This window comes from Lolium perenne, chromosome 5, assembly GCF_019359855.2.
Source record: "Lolium perenne isolate Kyuss_39 chromosome 5, Kyuss_2.0, whole genome shotgun sequence".
Classification (NCBI taxonomy): domain Eukaryota; kingdom Viridiplantae; phylum Streptophyta; class Magnoliopsida; order Poales; family Poaceae; genus Lolium; species Lolium perenne.
Window position 1 is genome coordinate 59,024,887 of NC_067248.2, and position 27,548 is coordinate 59,052,434.

The 27,548-nt window shown below is 46.5% G+C and overlaps 5 protein-coding genes and 1 long non-coding RNA gene across 7 annotated transcripts; 2 read left to right on the plus strand and 4 right to left on the minus strand.

Annotated features, from left to right (window-relative positions):
• Nucleotides 1-13,899: 13,899 nt before the first annotated feature.
• On the minus strand, nt 13,900-14,679 carry LOC127299274 (stellacyanin-like). Its single transcript, XM_051329222.2, has one exon. The coding sequence runs from the start codon at nt 14,604-14,606 to the stop codon at nt 14,034-14,036; it is 573 nt and encodes a 190-aa protein (XP_051185182.1). The 5' UTR covers nt 14,607-14,679; the 3' UTR covers nt 13,900-14,033.
• A 3,163-nt stretch (nt 14,680-17,842) lies between these two features.
• On the minus strand, nt 17,843-18,603 carry LOC127299275 (uclacyanin 1-like). The gene has a single exon (XM_051329223.2). It carries the CDS (start codon nt 18,537-18,539, stop codon nt 17,961-17,963), a length of 579 nt encoding a protein of 192 aa, XP_051185183.1. The 5' UTR covers nt 18,540-18,603; the 3' UTR covers nt 17,843-17,960.
• A 243-nt stretch (nt 18,604-18,846) lies between these two features.
• Nucleotides 18,847-19,710, minus strand: LOC139831490 (uncharacterized). Its single transcript, XM_071820780.1, has one exon. It carries the CDS (start codon nt 19,708-19,710, stop codon nt 18,847-18,849), a length of 864 nt encoding a protein of 287 aa, XP_071676881.1.
• A 234-nt stretch (nt 19,711-19,944) lies between these two features.
• Nucleotides 19,945-20,811, minus strand: LOC139831491 (uncharacterized mitochondrial protein AtMg00310-like). Its single transcript, XM_071820781.1, has one exon. It carries the CDS (start codon nt 20,809-20,811, stop codon nt 19,945-19,947), a length of 867 nt encoding a protein of 288 aa, XP_071676882.1.
• A 2,061-nt stretch (nt 20,812-22,872) lies between these two features.
• LOC127299277 (putative pentatricopeptide repeat-containing protein At3g16890, mitochondrial) lies at nt 22,873-25,247 on the plus strand. The gene is made up of 2 exons (XM_051329224.2): nt 22,873-25,021; nt 25,141-25,247. Exon 1 carries the CDS (start codon nt 22,873-22,875, stop codon nt 24,931-24,933), a length of 2,061 nt encoding a protein of 686 aa, XP_051185184.2. The 3' UTR covers nt 24,934-25,021; nt 25,141-25,247.
• Nucleotides 25,246-26,895, plus strand: LOC139830015 (uncharacterized). 2 transcript variants are annotated; one of them, XR_011744806.1, is made up of 3 exons: nt 25,246-25,265; nt 26,308-26,422; nt 26,500-26,895. It is a non-coding gene; the product is annotated as an uncharacterized lncRNA (long non-coding RNA). The 2 variants fall into 2 exon arrangements; XR_011744805.1 differs by lacking the exon at nt 26,308-26,422 and having other exon boundaries at nt 26,461-26,895.
• The last annotated feature ends 653 nt before the right edge of the window (nt 26,896-27,548 follow it).

Below are 27,548 nucleotides of genomic sequence, written 5' to 3' on the forward strand. Positions count from 1 at the left end.
GATTGGCTTTATGGGCGTCTGATGGTAAAAAGCCGATACGATGCTATCGGCTCTTGGGGCGTTGACCACCTTTGACAATCGGAAGATGAAGAAGATATGAAATCGGATGATTGGAAGTTAAATTGGAAGAACATTTTCATTGATTCAAAGGGGGATTTTACAACGAAGAGCTAATTGCTCTCAAAAGGGATGATCTAGGGCCTAATGCGCTACTGCTAGCCCTATTCTAGCCCCTAATCTACGGGCCATTGCTACCCTCGTCGTCGCTGTCGTAGCTTCCGTCGGCGCTGCTTCTGGCGAAGTCCTCATCGCTGCTGACGAAGCCGTCGGCGGGAGCTTCATCCTCCTCCTCGTCGTCGTCGTCATCGTCATCCGACCTAGCGCGGAAGCGCTTGGCCGGTGGGTACCCCGCGGAGGAGGAGTCCTCCTCCTCCGATTCCTCCGCCTCCTCTTCCTCCTCGTCGGAGGAGAAGCCCCCGTCCCAGGGGAAAAGGTCATCATCGCTGGCTGCCTCCAGCTCCCCATCGGCGAGGAACTGAAGGTCTTCTTCCCCGTCAGTGAGGGGTTCGTCGTCTTCCGATTCGACGAAAAAATCCCAGTCCCGCGCGTCCCAATATTCTGGGGTGCAGGCTTGGTAGATGGCCATCAGGTCGACCTCCAGCTCGAGCTCGCTGGAGGAGGAAGACTGGAAGGATAGGCCGGAGGAGACGGAGGAAGAGGAGGAGTCCATGGCGGCTAGGAAAGGTTTTTTTTGTTTGCCGATGGATACTGTGGAACAGGGGGATGAAGAAGCTAACCGTTTGGACGAGTTTAAATAAAGGGATATAATGAAAAAAACGGTTTAATGCTGTGGCAGTTTTGAGGATGCGTTGCCAAAACTGTCAGATCGTGTAGTGCGGGGAAGTTGAGAAGGCAAGGCATCATGATGAAAGGGCACTGGAGCGGTTCGGCTCTGCAATGCAGTTTTGCTCTGTTATGTCAAATCGTGGTGAAGAAAAAACAGAGTGGTTTTGAAGCAGTTCTGCTCTGCCACGACATGACCCTTCGAAGGAAAAATGGAGTGGTTTTGAAATTATCATTACCAAAACCAGGGGGCATGTGTTATCACCAGATTTTGGCCAAATCAGGAGATGGGCCGTAATTGAGATGGGCTTGAAGGATATACACGTGGAGTGTCTCTGAAGCGGCCTTGCGTGAAGAGTTTGGGCTAGATTGCCCGTGTATCTGTAAATTATAGTAGATTGCATCTTAGTTTAGAATTAAAATATAGAGTTTAACCCGTGCACGGTTAGGTGCACGCCCGAATTAGAAAGTCCCTTGGACTATAAATATGTACCTAGGGTTATTGAGAAAGGAGGACAATCACGTTCACAACAAACACAAACCAGGCGCATCGCCACCCCTTGTTTCGAGGGTTTCTTCCGGGTAAGCATCATGCTGCCTAGATCGCATCTTGCGATCTAGGCAGCGTACGTTTATTCGTTTATCTTGTGTTGCTCGTGCTGAAGCGTTGTTGATGGCGAGTAACACTACTTATCGTAGGTATTTTGGGGCTTGCATTGGTGCTTTTCTTACACATATTTGCTTAGCTATGCCGTCCCTCGATATCTAGCTGCCCTTATACCTGTCCAGGTGTAAGGGCAGCACCTTGCTTGTTCGTCGTTTAGTAGATCCAATCCGTTATAGTTGCTCCTTGTTTTCCAAGGATTAGTTTAATATCTGTATGGTTAGGCCTTGCAAACGGGTTGAACGATCCGGTAGTGCGTAAGGTGTAGTTTGTTAGCTCTAAGAGGGATTGTTCCGGGAATTAACTTAACGTTGGTTTTTAGGCCTCTTTTAGGGTTAGCTTTCTATTATCTTTCGTGTCTATTAGGCTCAACTACGCGTAGGATGTTCCGATCATACGGTGAAAACCCTAAACTGTCGTGGATTGGTTTAACTTTATGTTGATCAAGCAGGAGCCCCATGTCATCGTAAACCCAACGTGAATCATGGGGCGATCGGCTCTTTGAGCCGATCCACAGGGCAACCTGAGAGCCGATCGGGCTCGTATTTAATGTTTACGTGTCTACCATGCAGGAGACTAATCGATGCAATCTAACACCTTCCTGACCAGGTATAGGTCAGGTGGCACGCCCTTGCAACCGCCAGGACGTGTGCCGGAACATTGCGGGACGACGTCGAGGGACCAGGGCCCACCCAGCAGTCTTGGCAGTCTCCCGGCTCTTCGTGTTGCTTAACCACTGCTCGCCGGTGGGTTTTGGCAGGCAACAGATGCAAAGTACACGAACTAAAGACAACAAAAGCATCAACGCCCACAAAACCATTGTGTTCTACTCGTGCAACCAATCTATGCATAGACACGGCTCTGATACCACTGATGGAATTCGTAGCATAGAAAACAAAAAATTTCCTACCGCAAGAACGAAAACACAAGGCAAGATCTAATCTAGTAGATGGTAGCAACGAGAAGATCATGAGACTAACCCTCGAAGATTTTCAAAGCCTAACGAGATTAGATCTCGTGGTGGATGTAGTCGATCACTTGCCGCTTGCAAAAGCGCGTAGAAGATCTTGACCGCTTGCAAAAGCGCGTAGAAGAACTTGACGGTGCCACAATCGGGCAGCACCTCCGTACTCGGTCACACGTACGGTGTTGATGAAGACGACGTCCTCCTCCCCGTTCCAGCGGGCAGCGGAAGTAGTAGATCCTCCTCGGAATCCCGGCAGCACGACGGCGTGGTGGCGGTGGTGGTGGAGATCTCCGGCAGGGCTTCGCCTAAGCGTATGCGGGAGAGGTTGTGGAGGAGGAGAGGCTAGGGTTTGGGGAGAGAGGGCTTGGGCGCCGGCCAACTAGCGCTGCGGCCAAGGGTGTCTTGGTGTGGCTGGCCCCTCCCCTATGCCCCTCATTATATAGGTGGAATACCCCAAGAGTTGTAGTACAAGTCTTCGAATAAGACCCCAACAACAAAACCTACTAAAGGTGGGAAACCTACTAAAGGGGGGAGTCCTACTCAAGGTGGGACTCCCACCTTTCCTTTAGGTGGGGTTGGCCGGCCACCTATGGTGGAGTCCACCTGGGACTCCACCCCTTAGGGTTTGGCCGGCCTAGCATGTGGAGTCCCTCCGGGACTCCACGTTCCATAGTGCGTTTCTTCCGGACTTTTCTAGAACCTTCTAGAACCTTCCATAAATGCACCGGATCATTTCCAAACTTGGAATATGACTTCCTATATATGAATCTTATTCTCCGGACCATTCCGGACCTCCTCGTGATGTCCTGGATCCCATCCGAGACTCCGAACAAAACTTCGAACTCCATTCCATATTCCATATCTACTTAAACGACATCAAACCTTAAGTGTGTCACCCTACGGTTCGTGAACTATGCAGACATGGTTGAGACTTCTCTCCGACCAATAACCAATAGCGGGACCTGGAGATCCATAATGGCTCCCACATATTCAACGATGACTTTAGTGATCGATTGAACCATTTACATACGATACCGATTCCCTTTGTCACGCGATATTTTACTTGTCCGAGGTTTGATCATCTGTATCACGATACCTTGTTCAACCTCGTCTCTGACAAGTACTCTTTACTCGTACCGTGGTATGTGGTCTCTTATGAACCATTCATATGCTTGCAAGCCATTTAGACGACATTCCACCGAGAGGGCCCAGAGTATATCTATCCGTCATTGGGATGGACAAATCCCACTGTTGATCCATATGCCTCAACTCATACTTTCCGGATACCTAATCCCACCTTTATAACCACCCATTTACGCAGTGGCGTTTGATGTAATCAAGGTACCCTTCCGGCATAAGTGATTTACATGATCTCATGGTCGAAAGGACTTGGTAACTATGTATCGAAAGCTTATAGCAAATGAACTTAATGACGTGATCTTATGCTACGCTTAATTGGGTGTGTCCATTACATCATTCACATAATGATATAACCTTGTCATTAATAACATCCAATGTTCATGATCACGAAACGATGATCATCTATTAATCAACAAGCTAGTTATACAAGAGGCTTCACTAGGGACTTATTGTTGTTTACATAACACACATGTATCAATGTTCCGGTTAATACAATTATAGCATGGTATGTAAACATTATCATAAACACAAAGATATATTATAATAACCATTTTATTATTACCTCTTGGGCATATCTCCAACAGCCACCGCCGCCAATCCCATCTCGGGGGATTCAGGAGATCGCCTCCGGCACCCTGCCGGAGAGGGGAATCATCACCGGAGGGCTCTACATCATCATGCCCGCCTCCGGATTGATGCGTGAGTAGTTCATCCTTGGACTATGGGTCCATAGCAGTAGCTAGTTGGTTGTCTTCTCCTCTTGTGCTATCATGTTTAGATCTTGTGAGCTGCCTAACATGATCAAGATCATCTATTTGTAATGCTACATGTTGTGTTTGGTGGGATTCGATGAATATAGAATATTATGTCAAGTTGATTATCAATCTATCATATATGTGTTGTTTATGTTCTTGCATGCTCTCTGTTGCTAGTAGAGGCTCTGGCCAAGTTGATACTTGTAAGTCCAAGAGGGGGTATTTATGCTCGATAGTGGGTTCATGCCTCCATTGAATCTGGGACAGTGACAGAAAGTTCTAAGGTTGTGGATGTGCTGTTGCTACTAGGGATAAAACATCAATGCTTTTTCTAAGGATATTTTTGTTGATTACATTACACACCATACTTAATGCAATTGTCTGTTGTTTACAACTTAATACTGGAAGGGGTGCGGATGCTAACCTGAAGGTGGACTATTTAGGCATAGATGCATGCTGGATGGCGGTCTATGTTCTTTGTCGTAATGCCCTGATTAAATCTCATAGTGATCATCATGATATGTATTGAATCTTCATTTGTCAATTGCATGCCTGTAATTTGTTCACCCAGCATGTTATTTATCTTATTGGAGAGACACCACTAGTGAACTGTGGACCCTGGTCCATTCTTTTACATCTGAATACAATCTACGTCAATCATTGTTCTCTACTGTTCTTTGCAAACAAACATCATCTTCCACACAATACGTTTAATCCTTTGTTTTCAGCAAGCCGGTGAGATTGACAACCTCACTGTTACGCTGGGGCAAAGTATTTTGATTGTGTTGTGCAGGTTCCACGTTGGCGCCGGTTTCACTGGTGTTGCGCCGCACTACACTCCTCCACCAACAACCTTCACGTGTTCCTTGACTCCTACTGGTTCGATAACCTTGGTTTCTTTCCGAGGGAAAACTTGCTGCTGTGCGCATCACACCTTCCTCTTGGGGTTCCCAACGGACGTGTGCATCACGCGCATCAAGACTGTTTTCTGGCGCCGTTGCCGGGGAGATCAAGACACGCTGCAAGGGGAGTCTCCACATCCAATCTCTTTACTTTGTTTTTGTCTTGCTTTACTTTACTTTATTTACTGTCTTGTTTGCTTTATATCCAAAAACACAAAAAAATTAGTTGCTTTACTTTCTGTATTGTTTACTTGCTCTATATCAAAACACAAAAAAAAATAGTTACTTGCATTTAGTTTATTTTGTTATCATGTCTAGCTCTGTACCTGTTACTTCTTCACCTGAGGAATTAGTCTTTACTTTTAAACAAGGGGATGAGGAGAGTTTTAAAGATGCTTGGTCTAGAATTTTTGATTCTTATCGTAAAGCTGAACCTAAAATGACTCTAAGTCTGCTCCTTAGTAACTTTTATTTTGGGCTTATGATTCGCTATAGATATGCCTTGGATGCTGTAGTGGGAGGAGATTTCCTTCATTGCAATGGTGATCCAGCTTTTAATGCCATAAAAAAATTGGTTGCATCACATAGTTCATCTGATAATTTTAATTCATCTCTTGTTAGCATTTATAATAGATTAAACACTCTTGAGACAAATACATCTTGCTTGAAAGAAAGGTATAGTTATATTCGTGACCGTCTTGATCAAGTTTTAGTAAACTCTGAACCTTCAATGTGGGACCCTACTATTAAAGTTATTATTGGTGGTGAAACTTTTCATGCCCATTGTGATATTATGTCTGAATTTTGCCTTATGCCTAATAGTATTTATGAATCTTTGACACTCTGGGGACTTACTGAAGGGGGAGAAGGAATAAATCTTACTGATAACTCTGTTATAATTCCTAAGGGAATAGCCGAGGGTGTGTACACAACCATTCTTGGAAGAACGGTATCCACTGATTATCTTGTTATTGAATGTGTAGGAACATGACGAATCATACTTGGAAGATCCCTGCTGAAGCTATTGGGAGCAATCATAGATGTGGGAAAAGGCACCCTAAAATTCACGTCTACACCGGGAGGCGGTTATGTATTCCCTAAACCAAAGAGTAAGAAAAATAGTAAGAAGGGTAGGTGTAAAGCCCGAGGTAATAATGTTGATGCTTCTTCTCTAGATAATACTTGATTTGCACTTTCTGCGCCTAGCTGAAAGGCGTTAAAGAAAAGCACTTCTTGGGAGATAACCCATGTTTTACTTTATTACTGTATTGTTGAGTCTTGGAAGTTGTTACTACTGTAGCAACCTCTCCTTATCATGTTTTTTGTGCCAAGTAAAGTCTCTATAGTAAAGTTGATGCTCGATTTGGATTGCTGCGCAGAAACAGAATTGCTGTCTGTCACGAATTTGCGTATAACTCTCTGTAGAAAAATCAAAAAAATCTGCCAATTTACGTGCGTGATCCTCAGATATGTACGCAACTTTCATTAGTTTTGAGTTTTTCCGTTTGAGCAAGTTAAGTGCCTTTGAAAAATTCGTCTTTACGGACTGTTCTGTTTTGACAGATTCTGCCTTTTATTTCGCATTGCCGCTTTTGCTATGTTGAATGGATTTCTTTGTTCCATTAACTTTCAGTAGCTTTGTGCAATGTCCATAAGTGTTAAGAATGATTATGTCACCTCTGAATGTATGAATTTTTGATTATGCACTAACCCTCTAATGAGTTTGCTTTAAGTTTGGTGTGGAGGAAGTTTTCAAGGGTCAAGAGAAGAGGATGATACAATATGATCAAGAAGAGTGAAAGGTCTAAGATTGGGGATGCCCCGGTGGTTCATCCCTGCATATTTTAAGAAGACTCAAGCATCTAAGCTTGGGGATGCCCAAGGCATCCCCTTCTTCATCGACAACTTATCAGGTCACTTCTAGTGAAACTATATTTTTATTCCATCACATCTTATGTTCTTTACTTGGAGCGTCTTTTTGCTTTTATTTTTGTTTTGGTTTGAATGAAGTTGGATCCCGCCATCCTTGTATTGGAGATATTACGCTCCGCTTTTTCATATGGAACACTTGTGTTCTTAGTTGTGCTTTAATATTCATGGCGAAGGCTGAAAATTGCTTCGTTGATTGCTATTTGGTTGGAATCAGAAAATGCTTCATATGGTTTGGAATAACTTGAAACTTGGCAATTGTTTTGAGCTCTCATAGATCATGTTTAAGCTCTTGCATCATGTAGTTTAATCTATTAGTGGAGAACTACCGTAGAGCTTGTTAAAATTTGGTTTGCATGATTGGTCTCTCTAAGTCTAGATATTTTCTGGTAAAGTGTTTGAACAACAAGGAAGACAGTGTAGAGTCTTATAATGCTTGCAATATGTTCTTGTGTAAGTTTTTATGTACCTGTTCATACTTGTGTTTGCTTCAAACAACCTTGCTAGCCAAAGCCTTGTACTGAGAGGAAATGCTTCTCGTGCATCCAAACACCTTGAGCAAAAATCCATGCCATTTGTGTCCACCATATCTACCTACTATGTGGTATTTTTCTTCCATTCCAAAGTAAATTACTTGAGTGCTACCTTTAAAATTTCATTCCTTTGTCTTTGCAATATATAGCTCATGGGAAAATAGCTTAAAAACTATTGTGGTGATGAATATGTAGTTATGTGTCTTAGTTCTTATAAGTTGCTTGTTGAGCGGTAACCATGTTTCTGGGGACGCCATCAACTTTTTACCTTTGTTGGATATCATGTGAGATGTTATGCATGTTCATCTTGTCTGAAGTAAGGGTGATTTATCATGATCAAATGGTTTGAGTATGCATATGTTAGAGAAGAACATTGGGCCGCTAACCAAAGCCATGTATCATAGTGGAAGTTTTCAGTTTGGACATTCATCCTCAATCTCTTATGAGAATATTATTTGTTGTTGAATGCTTATGCATTAAAGAGGAGTCCATTATCTGTTGTCTATGTTGTCCCGGTATGGATGTCCTAAGTTGAGATCTATTAAAAACGAGAAATCAAATGCGATTGATCTCCTTCGACCTTTGTACAGGCGGCATAGAGGTACCCCTTTGTGACACTTGGTTGAAACATATGTTATGCAATGATAATCCATGTAAATCCAAGCTAATTAGGACAAGGTGCGGGCACTATTGGTATTCTATGCATGAGGCTTGCAACTTGTAGGAAGTATTATGCATAACACATATGAATTATTACTACCGTTGACAAAATTGTTTCTATGTTTTCAAAACAAAAGCTCTAGCACAAAAATAGTAATCCATGCTTCCCTCTACGAAGGGCCATTCTTTTACTTTATGTTGAGTCAGTCTACCTACTTCTTTCTATCTTAGAAGCAAACACTTGTGTTAACTGTGTGCATTGATTCTTACATGTTTACTTATTGCACTTGTTATATTACTCTATTTGACAAATATCCATGAGATATACATGTTACAAGTTGAAAGCAATTGCTGAAACTTAATCATCCTTTGTGTTGTTTCAATGCCTTCTACTTTGAATTTATTGCTTTATGAGTTAGCTCTTATGCAAGTCTTTTTGATACTTGTCTTGAAAGTACTATTCATGAAAAGTTTTGCTATATGATTCAATTGTTTAGTCATTATCTTTTGTTAGCAATCTTTTGCTTCGAATCACTCCATCCATCTCATATGCTTTATAATAATGTTGATCAAGTTTATGTTGGTAGCATGTCACTTCAGAAATTATTTGTTGTTATCGTTTACCTACTCGAGGGCGAGCAGGAACTAAGCTTGGGGATGCTTGATACGTCTCCAACGTATCTATAATTTCTTATCTTCCATGCTACTTTTATGACAATACTCACATGTTTTATACATACTTTACATCATTATTATGCATTTTTCGGCACTAACCTATTAACAAGATGCCGAAGCGCCAGTTGCTGTTTTCTGCTGTTTTTGGTTTCAGAAATCCTACAAAGGAAATATTCTCGGAATTGGACGAAATCAACACCCATGGTCTTATTTTTCCACGAAGCATCCAGAAGACCAGAGAGGATACAAATTGGGGCCACGAGGGGTCGTAACCATAGGGCGGCGCGGCCTGGCCCTTGGCCGCGCCGGCCTATGGGGTGGGGCCCCTGTGCCCCCTCCTGACCTACCCTTCCGCCTACTTATAGCCTTCGTCGCGAAAACCCCTGTACCGAGAGCCACGATACGGAAAACCTTCCAGAGACGCCGCCGCCGCCAATCCCATCTCGGGGGATTCAGGAGATCGCCTCCGGCACCCTGCCGGAGAGGGGAATCATCACCGGAGGGCTCTACATCATCATGCCCGCCTCCGGATTGATGCGTGAGTAGTTCATCCTTGGACTATGGGTCCATAGAAGTAGCTACTTGGTTGTCTTCTCCTCTTGTGCTATCATGTTTAGATCTTGTGAGCTGCCTAACATGATCAAGATCATCTATTTGTAATGCTACATGTTGTGTTTGGTGGGATCCGATGAATATAGAATATTATGTCAAGTTGATTATCAATCTATCATATATGTGTTGTTTATGTTCTTGCATGCTCTCCGTTGCTAGTAGAGGCTCTGGCCAAGTTGATAATTGTAACTCCAAGAGGGGGTATTTATGCTTGATAGTGGGTTCATGCCTCCATTGAATCTGGGACAGTGACAGAAAGTTCTAAGGTTGTGGATGTGCTGTTGCTACTAGGGATAAAACATCAATGCTTTGTCTAAGGATATTTGTGTTGATTACATTACGCACCATACTTAATGCAATTGTCTGTTGTTTACAACTTAATACTGGAAGGGGTGCGGATGCTAACTTGAAGGTGGACTATTTAGGCATAGATGCATGCTGGATGGCGGTCTATGTTCTTTGTCGTAATGCCCTGATTAAATCTCATAGTGATCATCATGATATGTATTGAATCTTTATTTTTCAATTGCCTGTCTGTAATTTGTTCACCCATCATGTTATTTATCTTATTGGAGAGACACCACTAGTGAACTGTGGACCCCGGTCCATTCTTTTACATCTGAATACAATCTACTGCAATCATTGTTTTCTACTGTTCTTTGCAAACAAACATCATCTTCCACACAATACGTTTAATCCTTTGTTTTCAGCAAGCCGGTGAGATTGACAACCTCACTGTTACGTTGGGGCAAAGTATCTTGATTGTGTTGTGCAGGTTCCATGTTGGCGCCGGTTTCACTGGTGTTGCGCCGCACTACACTCCTCCACCAACAATCTTCACGTGTTCCTTGACTCCTACTGGTTCGATAACCTTGGTTTCTTTCTGAGGAAAAACTTGCTGCTGTGCGCATCACACCTTCCTCTTGGGTTTCCCAACGGACGTGTGCATCACGCGCATCAACAAGTACTCTTTTCTCGTACCGTGGTATGTGGTCTCTTATGAACCATTCATATGCTTGCAAGCCATTTAGACGACATTCCACCGAGAGGGCCCAGAGTATATCTATCCGTCATCGAGATGGACAAATCCCACTGTTGATCCATAGGCCTCAAGCTCATACTTTCCGGATACCTAATCCCACCTTTATAACCACCCATTTACGCAGTGGCGTTTGATGTAATCAAAGTACCCTTCCGGCATAAGTGATTTATATGATCTCATGGTCGAAAGGACTAGGTAACTATGTATCGAAAGCTTATAGCAAATGAACTTAATGACGTGATCTTATGCTACGCTTAATTGGGTGTGTCCATTACATCATTCACATAATGATATAACATTGTCATTAATAACATCCAATGTTCATGATCACGAAACGATGATCATCTATTAATCAACAAGCTAGTTATACAAGAGGCTTACTAGGGACTCCTTGTTGTTTACATAACACACATGTATCAATGTTTCGGTTAATACAATTATAGCATGGTATACAAACATTTATCATAAACACAAAGATATATAATAACCAATTTATTATTGCCTCTTGGGCATATCTCCAACACGGCTCTGATACCAAATGTAACATCCCGACCACCCATGGCCGGTCCTGTTACCCTGAGAGCTATCTATGATCTCCTAGACTGGCCCCATAGATCAACACTAGTCTTTTCTGCGCACTTTGTCCTCACTTGTGTGCACCCGGGATCAATTTCCTGCTGGGACACCCATCCTCAGATCGTTCTAGGCCAAACATGCTTAACCTCGGAGTTCTTTGGAGATGGGATTCCGGGAAAGAAGTTGAAACTTGTTGATAGGAATATCCTATCAATCCTATTGAGCCCTGGGCCAGGGTGTCACAAAGTGCCAACAAATGCAGGTTGCAGGATCACCTCGGTTCGGTTTGGTGCTAAGGCGGAAATTGGGGGTACAACCGATGGTTCCAACATGGTGGGAAATGTTGAAGACATGTCTACAAGCGATGGTGGAAATACAAACTGAGAAAAGGAACAAATTATTAAATCACTACAAGCTCTAGCATGAAGTTTACCGAAAATGGAAGATGTGATAGAGGGGTTGGCCGGCGATCAAGTTTCGGCGTGGCGGCTTTTTCGCGGAGAGATTTCAACAAAGCTCCAACGCGACGGCTAGCGGTGTGAGCTGAAAGCTCCTGGGCGGCGCTGTGCGGATAAGAAGTGGCCAAGGGGTGGGGGGGGGGGTGAGACTGGTTTCACCATTACCCTTCCACACTATTTATAGGAAGAGCTAGAGATGTGTGTATCGCATGGTACCGTGGGAACTCAAACGTCTCTACCATTAGATTGTTGACACGTGTCCTAGTGCCCTAGTGGGAAATTTGCCACAAAGCATTTTACCATTTAAATTGCCTAATCTGAAGCCTAACAAGGTGAAGCGTAGGATTCGCCCCAGATTTTTGGTAAGATCACAATGATGCCTTTCAACAGAAGAAATGAAAATTCCGCAAAGTGACCATTGGAAGGAATATTCCCTGGATCCAACCGTCTGAGTTGGGTCTAAGGAAAAGATTATGTTCCGCCTCATTGCAAGACGGAAACCTATATTATTGGGCGTCCTTTGAGATTCTTTGTTGATCCTTCATAACATAAATACAAGTGCGACCTGATATGGGCGGAAGAACATGCGGATCTTGAAGACCGGGGGGGGGGGGGTCTAAATAGGTATACCCACAACATAGTCTCATACCGGCAAGCCTAGGTGGCCCACATATGCTGATTGGACCTATGGCCTAACCGGTCGGCCCACCTGCGGATTGACCAAGGTGGAAAGTCCAGCTAGGATTACGCAAGGAGGATCCATACCTACCTAGACCGGGCGGAATGCTTAACGTGTACGACAATGGGGCACACATAATCTCATCATTGTAACAGCGCACACATTCCCCTAATTGTGAATTATAGTAGTAGTAACGTCTTGCCATCGCCGTGAGATCCGAAGCTTGGTAACTTGTGCCTCCCCGTCCCGATGGTTCCCACATTGTGCCCTACTCTCTATCCTTCCGCTCATGACGTAATCGTCGATAACACGACTATAATATTCATGATTTTTGAATCTTACACACCTCGTGCCCTTGGTCTTTGGGGCGACACATCCTGTGCTCACCGACGAGGTGATATTTTCTCTACTTTCCCTCCCCTTCCGAAAAGAACCGTGAACGGTATTCGCCAAAAGGAGATCATGCCCTAGATTTATTAGTTCAGTTATTGTGTGATGTTGAAAAGGTGATATAATTTAGATTCTCCATTGGTAGTGCTCCATGAGACTTTGAATGATGATCATAACATTCCTTGTTTCTAGAGTTTTATATGTTGCCTCTTGGTTACTACATTATTTCTCTTTAAAGTAAACTATGTATGGTAGACTGCATGTTCTGTTCTGTGTTCAGTAACTAAGACTAAATGGCGTATATTTCATGTTTTAATTATACATAGAAAAATCATTATTGGATGTTTGTGTCACAAATAAGGCTAGATGTTCGGAGCGAGCTTTACTCCGCCTGAGCTTTTTGAGGCTCTTGGCTCAGCAGGCTCGGCTCGGTCGAGCATCTGCAAAGCCCGAACCGCGCCTATTTTTCTTGCCTGTGGGACAAACGAGCCAGCCTGAGCCGAGCAAATTTGCGCCCAGTTGAAAACTGACTCGGACGGAGCCCAGCCCGAGCTACCAAGTTTCGTGGTACGAATTTATCACAAATAGCTCTTCCACTTAATAAATCAAATCATACTAAATCAAGGTACAGGACACCAATGCTATGAATCCAAGTATACATGAGATCTGCTAAATGTCGAAAAGAATAAAAGAAACACCACTCGTTAATTCTAGTAGAAGACCACCACACCAGCCGTAAAGGCAACTCTCAAACATAGCCCTAGTGATCATCCAACCCCAACCAATACCACTGAGTTCGACAGAGGCATCACCTGGCCGCTACCGCTAGTCGAGGGCGACGTGGCGCTTGGCATGGGTGCCACCGCTGGTGCCGGTTCGCGGGGGCTCACAAGCGATGGGGCACTGGCGCTGCCGCTTGGTGTTGCTTCCTCAAGATCGATACGGAATGTCATGTTCAGTAAGCAAAACTGAAATGTGCGCCTTCGAGGTTTCCATTATATACCGAAAAGATCATTATGTGTGTATGCATCCCAAAGGTTTCTGGTATGTTTATTTTACACCAGTGAAAGGGTATGAAAAATTATCAGAAATAGCTCATCACTTGTTAATAAAATCAAATCATAAGAATCAAGGTACTAACAAAACACCAATGCTGCTAATCCAAGTATACATGTAAAAAAGAAAACTGTATACATCACTCGCTAATTCTAGTACAAAGCCATCAGAGCGGCCGTAAAGACAACCCCAAAACATAGCCCCACTGATCCAACCCCAGCTGACACCGCTGAGCTCGACGGAGGCATTGCCTGGCCGCTAGTCGAGGGTGTGATCTCTGCGCTCGGCATGGGGGCCACCGCCGGCGCAGCTGAACCTGCACGAGGACTCATAGGCGACGGGGCACCACCGGATGTTGCTTCCTCGATGTCGATACGGACCTTCATACCAGCATCGCAATGCCCTGGAACACCGCAAATGAAGTACCTGCTGCCGGCGGCGGTGAGCGGGACGATGTCGTTGCCAGTCTGGAAGGAGGCAATGGGGCTGGAAGCAGAGCACGCGTCGTAGTCTGCCTTGCTCACCTCCACCACGTTGTGCGCCGCTCGGGAGTACCTGAACAACAGCTGGTCGCCGGTGCGGAACTTCAGGTTGGAAGTCCACTGGACATAGTTGGTCTGGATATCCCATGACCCTCTTGGCGCGCCGACGGTGTAGCTGGCACCGAGGGCCGTCCCTAGAACCGCTAAGGTCACGGCGATGGCGAGGAGAGCTCTGGTTGCCATCTGAAGAGATGTAGTGGAGACTAAGAGATTTGCTGGCTTGTGAGTTTGTTTCTAAGGCTTGGAGGCGAGCAGATGATGGATGATGTTGTATGGAGTGGTATTGTGGGGGTGTATATATAGGTGTTTGATCGTTAGGTGTAAGCGCGTACGTGATCAGCGTGGAGTTGGTCGTATAGCTGGGTCAAACTAGTGTTTAGACTCATTAATTAGTTCCCGTCTGTACATGAGATGTAGTCCCCAGTTGACTGCGTCGTCAGCTGGAAATTAATAATCATATACCCATGAGGCCATGAGATGATTAAGGATGGGAAATACGGGCTGCTCCTCGATCAAGCAGGACGCCGGAACACCTACCAGCCTGCAGCATGTTTTTGGAGATGAATCTTCGTCGTAATGTGTTTTATTTTTTTTTTCGCGAAAACGCAAAAGGTTTGCGTTTCGATTCATTGATAGAAAGGAAGTTTACATTACAAGCCTAAGAAAAGGCCGACACCCACAGTACACACCCGACACTCAAACTAGACTACGATAAAAAGGCCGAAATCCGTCGAGTGCTCCTCCAGGACACTACAGAGTGAGCTCCTCCGCAAGACAGAACCCTTGCCGATGAAAGTCGCAGTGCTCGCGCATCGTCGAAATTACGAAGAACCTGCCAGCTGCAGCCAAGACGCGTACCACCTGAATCCCGCGAGCCCACCACGGCTCAGCTGGGAGCATTGCTGCTCCGGCCTCGACCCAAATCCGAGGAACGCCGTCGGCGCAGCGGCTAGCTTCCGGCAACCTCGACAGACGTGCAAGCGTGCAGTCTTCAGCAGCCCGCCAACAAACACAGAGGCCAGCCCACTACTGCTCATCCAGAGGCATGCTCGCGCTGATCGAGGAAGATCCTCATCGCGCAAGCCACCGCGATACTACTCGAGAGGCTGGCGCGCTACCTGCATCGCAAGACACCTCCCATGTGGTCAGCGCTGAGATCCACGAGGAAGATCTACGGCCCGAACTCAAGTTCCCAAGACGACGCCTCCAAGGAGGGTGCGACATCCAAGACGCCGTCGTCGCCCGATTTGGCTAGCCAAATCTGAGGTTTTCACCCGGAACATGAGACCCTAGGCAAGGGAGGTGCCGAAACTCCTCGGTGACGCCACAAGAGGAAAACGGCGCCCTCAGGCGTCGCCGTCACCGGCCCCAAAAGGCAGGGCTTTCGCCCAGAGCATGGATCCTCACCACTGCAGGCACTATCATCCATCGCCAAGACCTCCTGCGCTGACCCTTTTCTCTCAAAGCACTAGCCTTGGTAGCGCAACCCGCCGGCAGCACGTCCAGCGCGCCAGCACGGGGGCAGCCATGCCCACAAAGGGACATGCTGCCTAAGAGGGGCACTACTGAGCCGCTAGCGGCGCAGGTGCCACCATGGGGTGGGTCGCTGCGGGACTGCGGGACTGCACGCATCCACCTCAGAGAGCATCGCCGGCCACCCAGCATCGTCCACCTTGTCACCAGCGCCGAGCGGACGCCACGAGCCGCCACGCCAAGATGGCGTAGGGTTCCGCCCAACCCGGCCAGAGCAGCAGCACTTGCGCTCGGAGCCGAGAAGGACGGACAAGGAGGAGGTGCCTGGCCGCACCCAGGCGCTGGAGGGCAGGACGGCCGGGGCCCGCCAAACCCAGATCGGGCCCAAAGGGCCCAGATCCGAGCCAGCAAGCCCGCGCCGCCATGATGTCAACTCCGGCCGCCCAGCACCACCTGCCGCCAGCGCCGTCGCCGTTGCCCCAGCGCCGTCGCCGCCATCCCCAGCCGCCGCCGCCGTCGCTGGCCACCCCTACAGCCTTGGCCGCGCCGCCCGCCGCCGGACTTGGTGGCCGCCCGAGGGCAGCCGCCGCCTCCGGCACGGGGTCGCCGCCACACCACGAGGCCACCACGCCGCTGCTGAGGCAGCCGCGCCGCCGCGCCCCTCGTCGAGCGCGCCGCCCTCACCGGCCGCGTCGGCCCGCGCCAAGGCTTCCGCGCGAGGGGGAGAGGAATCCCCGCCGCCGCCAGCGCCCGGGCTTTGCCCAGCGACGCCCTCCGGCGGCGGCGAGGGGAGGGAGGAGCAGGGGGAGGGGGTCTGGGCCGGTGGCGGCTAGGGTTCCCTCCCGTCGCCCACGGGAGCGACGAGGGGGAACGGGCTCACAGTTTCTGTCTCTCTTAATGTGTTTTATGTGTCCAGGATTGTGTGTTTTATGTGTCCAGGATTGCATTTTATAGACGTCGTCAGTTTTGTCACTAAGTTTTATCACTAGTATAGTTTTTCACCCAAGTTTTCACTAGTATAGTTTTTCACCCAAGTTTTCACTCTTGGAAATCAACATGCGCAGTCCCCAGTTGATTGCGTCTTCAGCTGGAAATTAATTAATCATATACCCATGAGGCCATGAGATGATTAGGAATGGGAAATACGCTGCTCCTCGATCGATCAGGAGGCCGGATCACTTACCAAGTTTGCAGCAAGTTTTTGGAGATGAATCTTCGTCGTAATGTGTCGTATGTGTTCCAGGATTGCATTTTACTGTCGTCAGTTTTGTCACTAAGTTTTATCACTAGTATAGTGTTTCACCCAAGTTTTCACTCTTGGAAATCAAGTTTCTCTAGATATTCTACTTGTTGAGTTTTATTCAGGGATGACTTATGCATGAGTTTTCAAATTTAATCGGCTTGTCAGCATCTTTTGAAATTCTACAACATGTAGGATTTCTTTTAAACGAAGGAAAAAGATTTGCCTTATCTATTAATTAAAATGAAAATGTCTAATTAATTAGCGATAACACTAGTAGGAAAAACGTTGGATTTTCGACACGTGGAAACTATAGCTAGTCACATACTCAAAAGCTACACGCTAGTATAACCGCACTGGCATCACAGGCGAGTAACAGGCACGCGACTACTAAGTAGGCCTCGGCTACACCCGAGACCAAACATTATCTGCAGTGTACTTCTGCCAGGACACGGGACTAGTACAACCCTATCTGTCGTGCTTCACGAGACTTTGAAAGATAATGGTAACATTCCTTGTTTCTAGAGTTTTATATGTTACCTCTAGTTTTCTTAAAAGTAGTAAATTGAGACCATGTTTTTTTTTGTAAGTCCAGTACAGTATGTTCTGTTCAGTAACAAAAACTGAATTGCGTGCATTTTGTGTTTTCATTATATATACAAAAATCATTGTGTATGCTTCGTGGTACGAATTAATCGAAAATAGCTCTTCCACTTTATAAATCAAATAGTAATAATGAATCAAGGTACAAAACACCGATGCTCTGAATTCAAGTATACATGAGATCGGCTAAATGTCGAGAATAGTAAAAGAAACACCACTCTCTAGTAGAAGACCATCAGACCGGCTGTGAAGGCAACTCCCAAACATAGCCCTAGTGATCCAACCCCAGTAGATACCGCTGAGCTCGACGGAGGCATCGCCTGGCCGCTACCGCTACTCGAGGGTGACGTTCCGCTCGGCATGGGCGCCACCGTCGGTGCGGCTCCACGAGGGCTCACAGGCGACGAGGCACCGGTGCTACCGCTAGGGGTTGCTTCCTCAACGTCGATACGGACCTTCATGCCACCATCGCAGTGCCCTGGAACACCGCAAATGAAGTACCTGCTGCCAGCAGCCGTGAGCGGGACGATGTCGTTGCCGGTCTGGAAAGAGGCGATGGGGCTAGAGGCAGAGCACGCGTCGTAGTCTGCCTTGCTCACCTCCACCACATTGTGCGCCGCTCGGGAGTACCTGAACAACACTTGGTCGCTAGCACGGAACTTCAGGTTGGAGGTCCACTGGACATAGTTGGTCTGGGTGTCCCATGACCCCCTTGGCGCGCCGACGGTGTAGCTAGCGCCGAGCGCCGTCCCAAGCACCGCCGCAGTTAAGGCGATAACCAGGAGAGCTCTGGTTGCCATGTGAGTTAAAGAGACTGGTGGAAACCGGAGAGTGGAGACTGAGGTTTACTAGCTTGTTTCAAAGGCTTTGGAGGCCAGGAGATGATGATCGTGTTGTATGGAGTGATATTCTGGGGGTGTATATGTAGGTGCTAGATTGTTAGGTTTAGGCGCGTACGTGATCAACGTGAGAGTTGGTGGTACAACTTGGTCAAACTGGTGTTTTGACTCTTTAGCTAATGCCTGTACATGAAACGTACTCAGTTGAGTTGACCGTGTCAACTGCAAATTATTTTTTTTTTTTTTGAGAACAAACCCCTCAACCTCTTTATTGATCAGAAGCTAAGATGTTTACATGAAATAACAAGCCCTCAGGCCTTCTTCCTAGCCAGACATGCCGTCCGGCTGGTAGGGATGTCGCCAGCCGTGCTAGGCTGTGGGCTTCGCCATTAGATCGTCGATTTTCATGCCGAAACACCACCCCTCCGCGCGTTGTGGCTGCTTCCTTGATCTCCTGGAGAACATGGCTGAAGATGCCCATGTTTGCCTCCTTCAAACCCTTCACCACTTCCAGGCAGTCCGTGGCAATCACGGCATCCCCTTCGTGTAGATCATCCAGAAGTGCTAGGCCCTCTCTGCACGCCATTGCTTCGAGGCACCCTGGGTGTGTGATCCCCTCAAAGACCACCGCAGAGGCTCCAAGGTAGGTTCCTTCTTGTGATCGGCAGACCACACCCACCGCACCTCTATTCGCCGTCTTCGCCACGGCCCCGTCCGTGTTAACTTTGCACAGTCCCAGCGGAGGTGCGATCCACTTGGGCGTCGGCGCACAACACCTCTCCCCCGGCTGGCTCTTCTGCTTACCCTTGCACGTCTGTAGATCAGCCAGGTAGCTCTCGATGAAATGATGAGTGGTCAACGGGCTCTGGGCAATGTCCTCGTGGATGAGCTTCCTCCTTGCGTGCCAGATAGCCCAAAGAGAGACCACCAACATCGTAAACTCGTCATGGTCCATAGAATGCATCATGGAGAAAATCCACTGGCGGGCCGATGGTTCCGCCTTTATGCTTATATGCTCAACAATGGTGGGTTTGGACAGTGCCCACACACACCTAGACATGGTGCACTCAATCAACGAGTGACGCCATGAATCCTCCTGTCCACAGACCGAGCATGCCTTTGACTGAGCCATGCCCCTGTGGTGGCGAACATCTCCCGTCGGCAGCGAGCACTGGGCTAACCGCCAGAGGAAAACTCGAATTTTCGAGGGAACTTCACACTTCCACAGCTTTGTCCACGACTTCCCTTCTTCAGCTGTGCTAGATGAGGCAGCACGCCTCTCTAGCCAATCCTCCCTTGTTCTCTTCACATGGACCAACTGTCTGTATGCAGAGCGCACCGTGAAGATGCCATTCTTCTCAAAATGTCATGCCCAGAAATCTTCCTGATTACGCATGCATAGCGGGATGCCCTTGATCACATCCACGTCCATGGGGAGAAAAAACTCTTCCACCTTCTCCAAATTCCATGTGGCTGTAGTGTGATCAATATAGTCACTTACGCGGCGTGGCGCCCCATTCCTCCTTGGCGCGATCGGAGATAACCTCTCATCCCGGGGTAGCCAATTGTGCTGCCACGCCTCAGTGTCCTTTCCATTGCCAATTCGACGGATGAGGCCCAGCTTCATGGCGTCCCGCCCCTCCAGAATCGCTCGCCAAATCTGGGATGGGTGATTTCCCAGCCCGGCTAATAGCAAGTCAGTTCCCGGGTAATACACCGCCTTTAGTATCCTGGCACTCAAGGCTGATGGTTGCTGAAGTATTCTCCATGCCTGCCTGGCGAGCAAGGCGAGGTTGAAAAGCTCAATGTCGCGGAAGCCCAATCCGCCTGCATGTTTTGGTTGTGTCATCTTCTCCCACGCAACCCAACAAGTCCTTCTCTTGCCATCCTTGCTTCCCCACCAAAAGCCACGCAGCATGGCATTGATATGATCACATAAACCTCGAGGTAACTTGAAACACGACATGGAGAACGTAGGCACTGCCTGAGCTACTGACTTGATTAGGATTTCTTTGCCCCCAACAGACAGTAGTTGTTCCATCCATCCTAGCACTTTTTTCCAGACCCGATCCTTCAGATATTTGAACGCCCCACTCTTGGATCTCCCAACATCTGATGGCATACCAAGATATTTCTCGCTTAGAGTTTCCCTTTGCACCTCCAAGACCGTCTTGATACCCTCTTTCACCACTCCTGGACAACCTTTGCTAAAGAAAACAGATGACTTGTCCATATTTATACTTTGTCCCAACGCTTTACAGTACTTGTCGAGAACCTCTTTGAGCTCAGTCGCTCCCCCAGTAGTTGCCTTGAAGAACAGCAGGCTATCATCCGCGAAGAGTAAGTGGTTTACTGCCGGTGCTGTGGCAGCCACACTCACTCCGCTTAGTGCTGATGACTGAAGTTGGTTTTTTAAAAGGCACGAGAGGCCCTCTGCAAACTGCAAATTAATTAATCATTCCCCCATGAGATGCTAGTATCAAAGATGGGAGTAGGCTGATCCATCGGAACGCGGGCAGACCTACCAAGTCCGCGGCAAGTGCTGGGGAAGTGGAAAAGAACCTTCGTCGTAATGCACTGTAAACCACTTGTGCTGCACGCTCTGATCCGAAACTGGATACACGGTGCTGCTGTTATAGTGTCTTTTTTTAAAGCCGATGATGGGTGTATTTCATTTTATAATTAATACCATATATATTCATCGAAGCCAGTAGTACACGGTAGATATATATAAGCAGTCTTCAGGAGCTACATGTAGCTATTTATTTTTAAACATTTAAAATTCAAGTTTTGAAGTTTCAAGAAAATCTGAAACAAAATTCTAGAGGTAGCCCTTGATGTATACTACAATCTTGTAAAATACCATTACAAACTACTTTGTGTTCTAAGCTAGACAAAAACAATACCAACGAAGAATTTTTTATAATTTTAATTTGAGCCGCAATGCCAATAATTGTGTAGGCGCACATCCATTAAAGTATGCAAGGGAAAAGCGAACGAACAGCTTGGTCGGGGACAAATATTTCAAGGACAATCTCCTCTAACAACCACGAGAAAATATCTAAAATCAACCTGGTGAAGCAATATCTTTTCTCAGGGTCCGCTAAAGGTGTACCATATCTTTATAGAAGGCATGGATTTTAGTACAAAAAGACTACCACACGTATCACAAATTTCACACCAGCTATTCCGAAGACAGCCACCACCAACAAAATAACAACGAAACGAAAGAACCTATCTATCCTAAGCTAAGCCACAAAACTGCATCTCGACCGATGCTAGACACCTTCGAAGAACAACAACTCCAAAAGGGTTGTCCTTGTCGATGCACCAAGGAAGGAGAAGATGGCGGAACCCGGTCGGCCCTGAGAAGGCATCGTCTTGGAGTCGCCATCTATGATGGGCATGGCGCCGACAGCGGCGAGCGCCGGAGGAATGTCCCAGGATCTCCAAGCCGTGTCTCAAAAGCGAAACTCCCAATAGAGGGAAGACGTCGGGGACGCCGCCATCGTGCCGATCTGAAGGACCTAGCCCCTAGGCTTTCGCCTAGAGAAGCTACCAAAATAGGTGAGAACGCACGAGACACCCACTCCTCGGTGACGCCTCCAAAGAAGGGCACGACACCCGTGGGCGCCGTTGCCACCGGCCCAACAAGTCATGCAGGACTTTCATCTGTATCGTCGCTCGACATACTGATTAGTGTTAACATTTATGACACCAAATTAGTGTTACTAAATCCGTTTTGAAATGTAGTTTCATGACATACTGATTTTATGTTATATTGCTACTCTTTTTCATAATGTTGATCAAATTTAAAAATATTTGACTAAGAACAAAAGTTCAAACTACACTTGTCTAAGGATGGAGGTAGTAGGTGAAGTTCAGTGATCTAGACCGTAGATAATCTCCTTGCATATTACTCGTGGCTGACTAGTGTGTCTTGGAAGTTAATCGAGTCCTCAACATCTTTCAAATTCTATCACATTACAGCAACATAATTGATTTTTCTTTTGCAGTATCATATTGGATGTGGTTTCATTCGTGGACTTGAATAAACCCAATGTTGACCCTGCAAACTTGAATCATGGTAACGTGTTGCTCCAAATCTGTTGTCAAAATCTGGAGCCAGGATTTTAATCTTCCGTTGTCAAAATTTGAAAAATTCCATGGTCATACATTTTGAATTTGCATTGTTGAAGTGATTTCATAATGGCAATCTGTCCACTCAGCAGTAAAACTGGAAACACTCCTCAAAAAAATGGTCTGAATCTCTTCAGCCGCCCAGTTGATGCAGATGGCAAGCCGGCGGCGCCTCAGTCTCCTCCTCCGCCGCCCCGGCCATCTCTCAACCTGTAGTAACCCGCCGAGATCCCACCTTTCCACCACCGCCGGCCGGGGACCGGCCGAGCCCGCTGACCCGGCCCGCGCGGCATCGATCTTGGCCGAGAAGGACTGGTTCCGGCGGCTCAACTCGGAGTTCGCCGCCGCCTTGCCGCGCCTAGGCCCGCGCTTCGTGGTCCGCGTGCTGCACGCCGCCGTGCCCCTCGAGCCCCTCCTCTGCGTCCGCCTCTACGTCTGGGCGGCGCGGTTCGGGACGCATTTCGCGCGGGACGCCTCGGTGCGGCGGGCCCTGGAGGACGCCCTGTGGCGGCGCGGCCCGGTGGTGCTGTCCGCGGCGCTGGTGGCGGAGGTCAGGGGCTGCGGCTGCGAGGTCTCCGAGGAGCTGCTCTGCACCCTGATCGCCAGCTGGGGCAGGCTGGGCCTGGCGCAGTACGCGCACGAGGTGTTCGTGCAAATGCCGCGCCTCGGGCTGAGGCCCAGCACCGCGGTGTACAACGCGCTCATCGCGGCGTCTGTGAGGGCCGGCGCCGTCGACGCCGCGTACCTCAGGTTCCAGCAGATGCCCGCGGATGGGTGCCAGCCGGACTGCTTCACATACAACACGCTCGTCCACGGGGTCTGTCGGCGTGGGATCATCGACGAGGCGCTCCGGCTGGTGAGGCAGATGGAGGGCGCGGGGATCAGACCGAACGTGTTCACGTACACGATGCTGGTCGACGGGTTCTGCAATGCCGGCAGAGCAGAGGATGCGGTTCAGTTGTTTAGCACGATGAATGAGAAGGGCGTGTCGCCGAATGAGGCCTCGTACAGGGCGTTGGTCCATGGCGTGTTCCGGTGTTTGGGGAGATACAAGGCGTATGAGATGCTGAGTAAGTGGCTAGGCCGCGAGCCACCTCTGCACCCAAGTGCATGGCATACTATGCTCTACTGCTTATCAAAGAACGAGATGGCCAAAGAGGTAGTTGAGATTGCGAAGAAGATGAACACTCGAGGTTATCTCATCGACAATGCAACATTTGGCACTGTGGTCTCATGTGCCATGAAGTGCCTGGAGTTGAGTAGTTTGTGTCAGCTGCTTGATGATTTCGTGAAGAAAGGTGGGAATCCTGCATTTGATGTCTACATCATGGTTATCAAATCCTTACTAGTAGACTGCAAAAGTTCTTCAAAGGCAAATCAGTATTTAGAGTGCATGGTTTTGGATGGGCTCTTGTCCAGTGTGGCATCCTATAACATGGTCATAGATTGCTTTGTCAAGGCAAGTGCAGTGGATAGGGCAGTGGAGATCATAGAACAGATGCGAGAGAAAGGTTTCCTTCCTAACCTTGTGACCTTTAATACACTGCTAGATGGTTATTCAAAGTTAGGGGATGTACATAATGCAAAGGCTGTTCTTGAGATGCTTATGGAGCATGGGTTCATGCCAGATATCATTACCTTTACCTCCCTCATTGACGGGCTATGTCATACCCATCAACTGGATGATGCGTTTGATTGCTTCAAGGAGATGACAGAGTGGGGTGTTAGACCAAATTCTCATACTTATAATGTACTGATGCGTGGGCTTTGTTCAGCAGGGCATGTTAACAAGGCTATTGATCTTCTTAGTAAAATGAAAATAGATGGTATTACTCCTGATGCATACTCCTTCAATGCCCCCATTTTGAGTTTCTGCAAAATGCAGAAAGTAGATAAAGCTCGGATTGTTTTTAATGCCATGCTGAGATTAGGTGTTGTTCCTGACAGTGTTACATGCAATACCCTGATTAAAGCTTTTTGCGATGAAAGAAGAGTTGACGAGGCCAAAGAAATTCTACTTGCAACTGAGTCTAGTGGCTGTAGTGTGACCGATCATCACTCATACTGGCCAATTGTTTCCGCACTTACTAAAAGGGGTCGATTCAGTGAGGCAGGACAGTTGATGAACAAATATCACACCAGAAATGTTCAATTGGGTTGTGGTTCTAATCGTACCACAGAGCCTGGTATTGATGTCCGAGTTGTCAATGTGTGAATGCGAGTTGGTATCTAGATGCTATTTGATACATGAATGATGCCCTCTGTTGCAGTGAAGGGTGCAAAGCAGTATCATCTTTACTAAGGTGCAGTAGACCAACGCCACTATCCGTAACTGCTCCTCACAATCTGTTTAGATGTTTTTTTTTGTCCTACTCTCTTTTCTTACTGATCCACAGCATAACTGTTAAATCTAATTTTCCAGATGAAGCACTTGGACCTTCTCTACGCTTTTATGCTCACTGCTATGTACTACTGCATTTCAGGAAGGATATGGTGGATGGGTGCTTTTCTGTCTGGAAGTCTTTGCAGTCTTTGCAGAAGAAGTCGGTATGTTTCTTCTAGCTCTTTACATGTTTCCATGTATTGCTGATTTTGAAGTGGTGAACTTCATACAAAAAATTGTAGCTGCTTTTAAGTAGACCGCAAGCTAACAAAAAGTCAAAAAGTGAATTTCATGTACTTCCAGCATTAGTTTCATTTTATTTTGAGTCATATATGGAAATTTAAGTGAAGACGGATCAGAATATTTAGTTTGAAATGAAGGGTAGTCAGAAAATATCAAAATAATCACTCTTGAGGAAATTCTGAACAACAAAAGAACCCTCAGAATTCTGAAGCAAGTATAGCTCTAAGTGTCACACCTGCAAGTATCGTGAATGCACCCCCTAAAGAACAAGTTGACACATATGCCAGCAAGTATGGCACCAAGATCAACTCCATTGTTGAGCGCTCCATCCAGCTCATGTTGTTGGCCCCGATGATGTTGTTGCAACGGTGTCATTGTAATCCCTCCTGCAAGTGCAACACTTTACATTGTGATGTTTCTCATCAATGCTAAAAACCTCACCTAGCTTAATTAATTCTCTCTGAAGTAATCAAGAAATGCAGAACACAGGCATATCTTATATATTCATAGAGCATCAGTGTATAGATTGTATGAACTAAACCTTGTTGGTTGGTTTAGAAATCTCATGTACATTTTAATTTGCAGAGATGTACATATTATGTTGCAGGCATTACAACCCTGACTAGTTATTTATATCCAGCCAGCTCTATTTAACGAACATAACGACACTTGTTTCTTGTATGAACTAAACCCTGTTTCAGTCACAGAGACATAAAAAAACACCATTTTTATTGTCCAGAACCGGCACTTGCATCATCATAAAATTAGTACAAAAATGATTACATAGTCCATTGATTCCTTTGTGCATATTACACAAAATGTAAAATAGTTTTCCCAATTCATGGTTTCCTATCACTAGAGTCCGTAGTAACTAGTAAATATTGGTCAAGACTAAGCTAGCTAAATAACCATATGAACATCATCCTCTGCAACATCATCAGTATTCTTTTTCTTCAACTGCAGCCTTTTCAAGGCAGCCTCTTCCTCTGCAACAACCAGCAGATGGATTTGTTCCTTGTCAATCATTGCATCACCCAACTGTTGCAGCTGTTGCCCGTTTAATGTGCTTCCAGAGGAGGTAGACTATAATAACATTGACATGAATTTATTAAACAGATGAAGAAGTGAAAGTACTCATCACTACTACGTCATCAGAAGTTTAACCAGATGGAAGGCGCTGGGCGGCCAGGAGCGGGGTGCAGGGCGGTGACAAGCTATGCAGATGATCATATGCTGGGCGGCGACGAGCGACGCGCCGGCCCGACCGTGGCAACCAGCGTGGTGGGGTACCCCTGGTGGCCCAAGTGGGCACTGTCCTTGAGTCCGCCCCGCTTATGTGGCCTGGCCTCTACGCTGTTTGGGCCGTTTTAGCGGCGGACGAAGCGGATGTCCGCCTCTGCCTGCATCGCGAGTCCTCAGTAAACATGTAACACCAGGGGCAACATTTCTGTAATTATGCGTATTGTTTGTTAGAGGCTTAAAGTTGCTCAGGTGCAAATTTGGCCATGGAGAGTTGGAGACAGCCATGCTTTGTTTACAGAAACTAGCACAGTGGCCCTCGCAAATGCGAGGGCACCATCTTTAGTTACCTGAGATTGCAGAATTAAATTTTTGTTTCATACATTATTTTGAAATTCGTATTATGTGATACGAAATAATACTACTCCACTACCACCAAAAATATTATTCAAAGCAGATAGAAAATCATGATGCAAGGTAATATATGTAATACTTAATTTGTGGGTGATTGGCATGCCATACGACTTTCTAATAATTCAATAGTGAGAATCTAAATGCACCAGATAATCACAGCACAACATTGCAAAATAAATATATCAAATCTCCACTTATTCATAGCTAGATAAATAATAAAAAGCTAACAATAAATTATGTAGTGATTACTCTATTCATTTCCACACAAATTACAGCTGTATACATGGCAAAAAAAATTACAATTGTATCTGAATTTCTTTAAAAAGCTATAATTAGCTTGTGAAAACTAAATTTTTATTCAGTTTCCACACAAATTACAACTGTATATATAATTTCTTACAATACAACTAAAATTATCTCATGAAAACTTAAGCTAATATTTAACATACCTTTCGGATGTATCAAACTCACCACTCCAAGCCTGAACCCGTAGACCGATTGTGCTGGTAGCCAAATAGCCAAACCGATGTTTTTATGCATAGGCCAAAACA

Bases quoted from the DNA above. Each gene is read 5' to 3' on its own strand.
- LOC127299274 (XM_051329222.2), bottom strand. From the start codon at position 14,606: ATGGCAACCAGAGCTCTCCTCGCCATCGCCGTGACCTTAGCGGTTCTA.
- LOC127299275 (XM_051329223.2), bottom strand. From the start codon at position 18,539: ATGGCAACCAGAGCTCTCCTGGTTATCGCCTTAACTGCGGCGGTGCTT.
- LOC139831490 (XM_071820780.1), bottom strand. From the start codon at position 19,710: ATGGCTCAGTCAAAGGCATGCTCGGTCTGTGGACAGGAGGATTCATGG.
- LOC139831491 (XM_071820781.1), bottom strand. From the start codon at position 20,811: ATGGACAAGTCATCTGTTTTCTTTAGCAAAGGTTGTCCAGGAGTGGTG.
- LOC127299277 (XM_051329224.2), top strand. From the start codon at position 22,873: ATGGCAAGCCGGCGGCGCCTCAGTCTCCTCCTCCGCCGCCCCGGCCAT.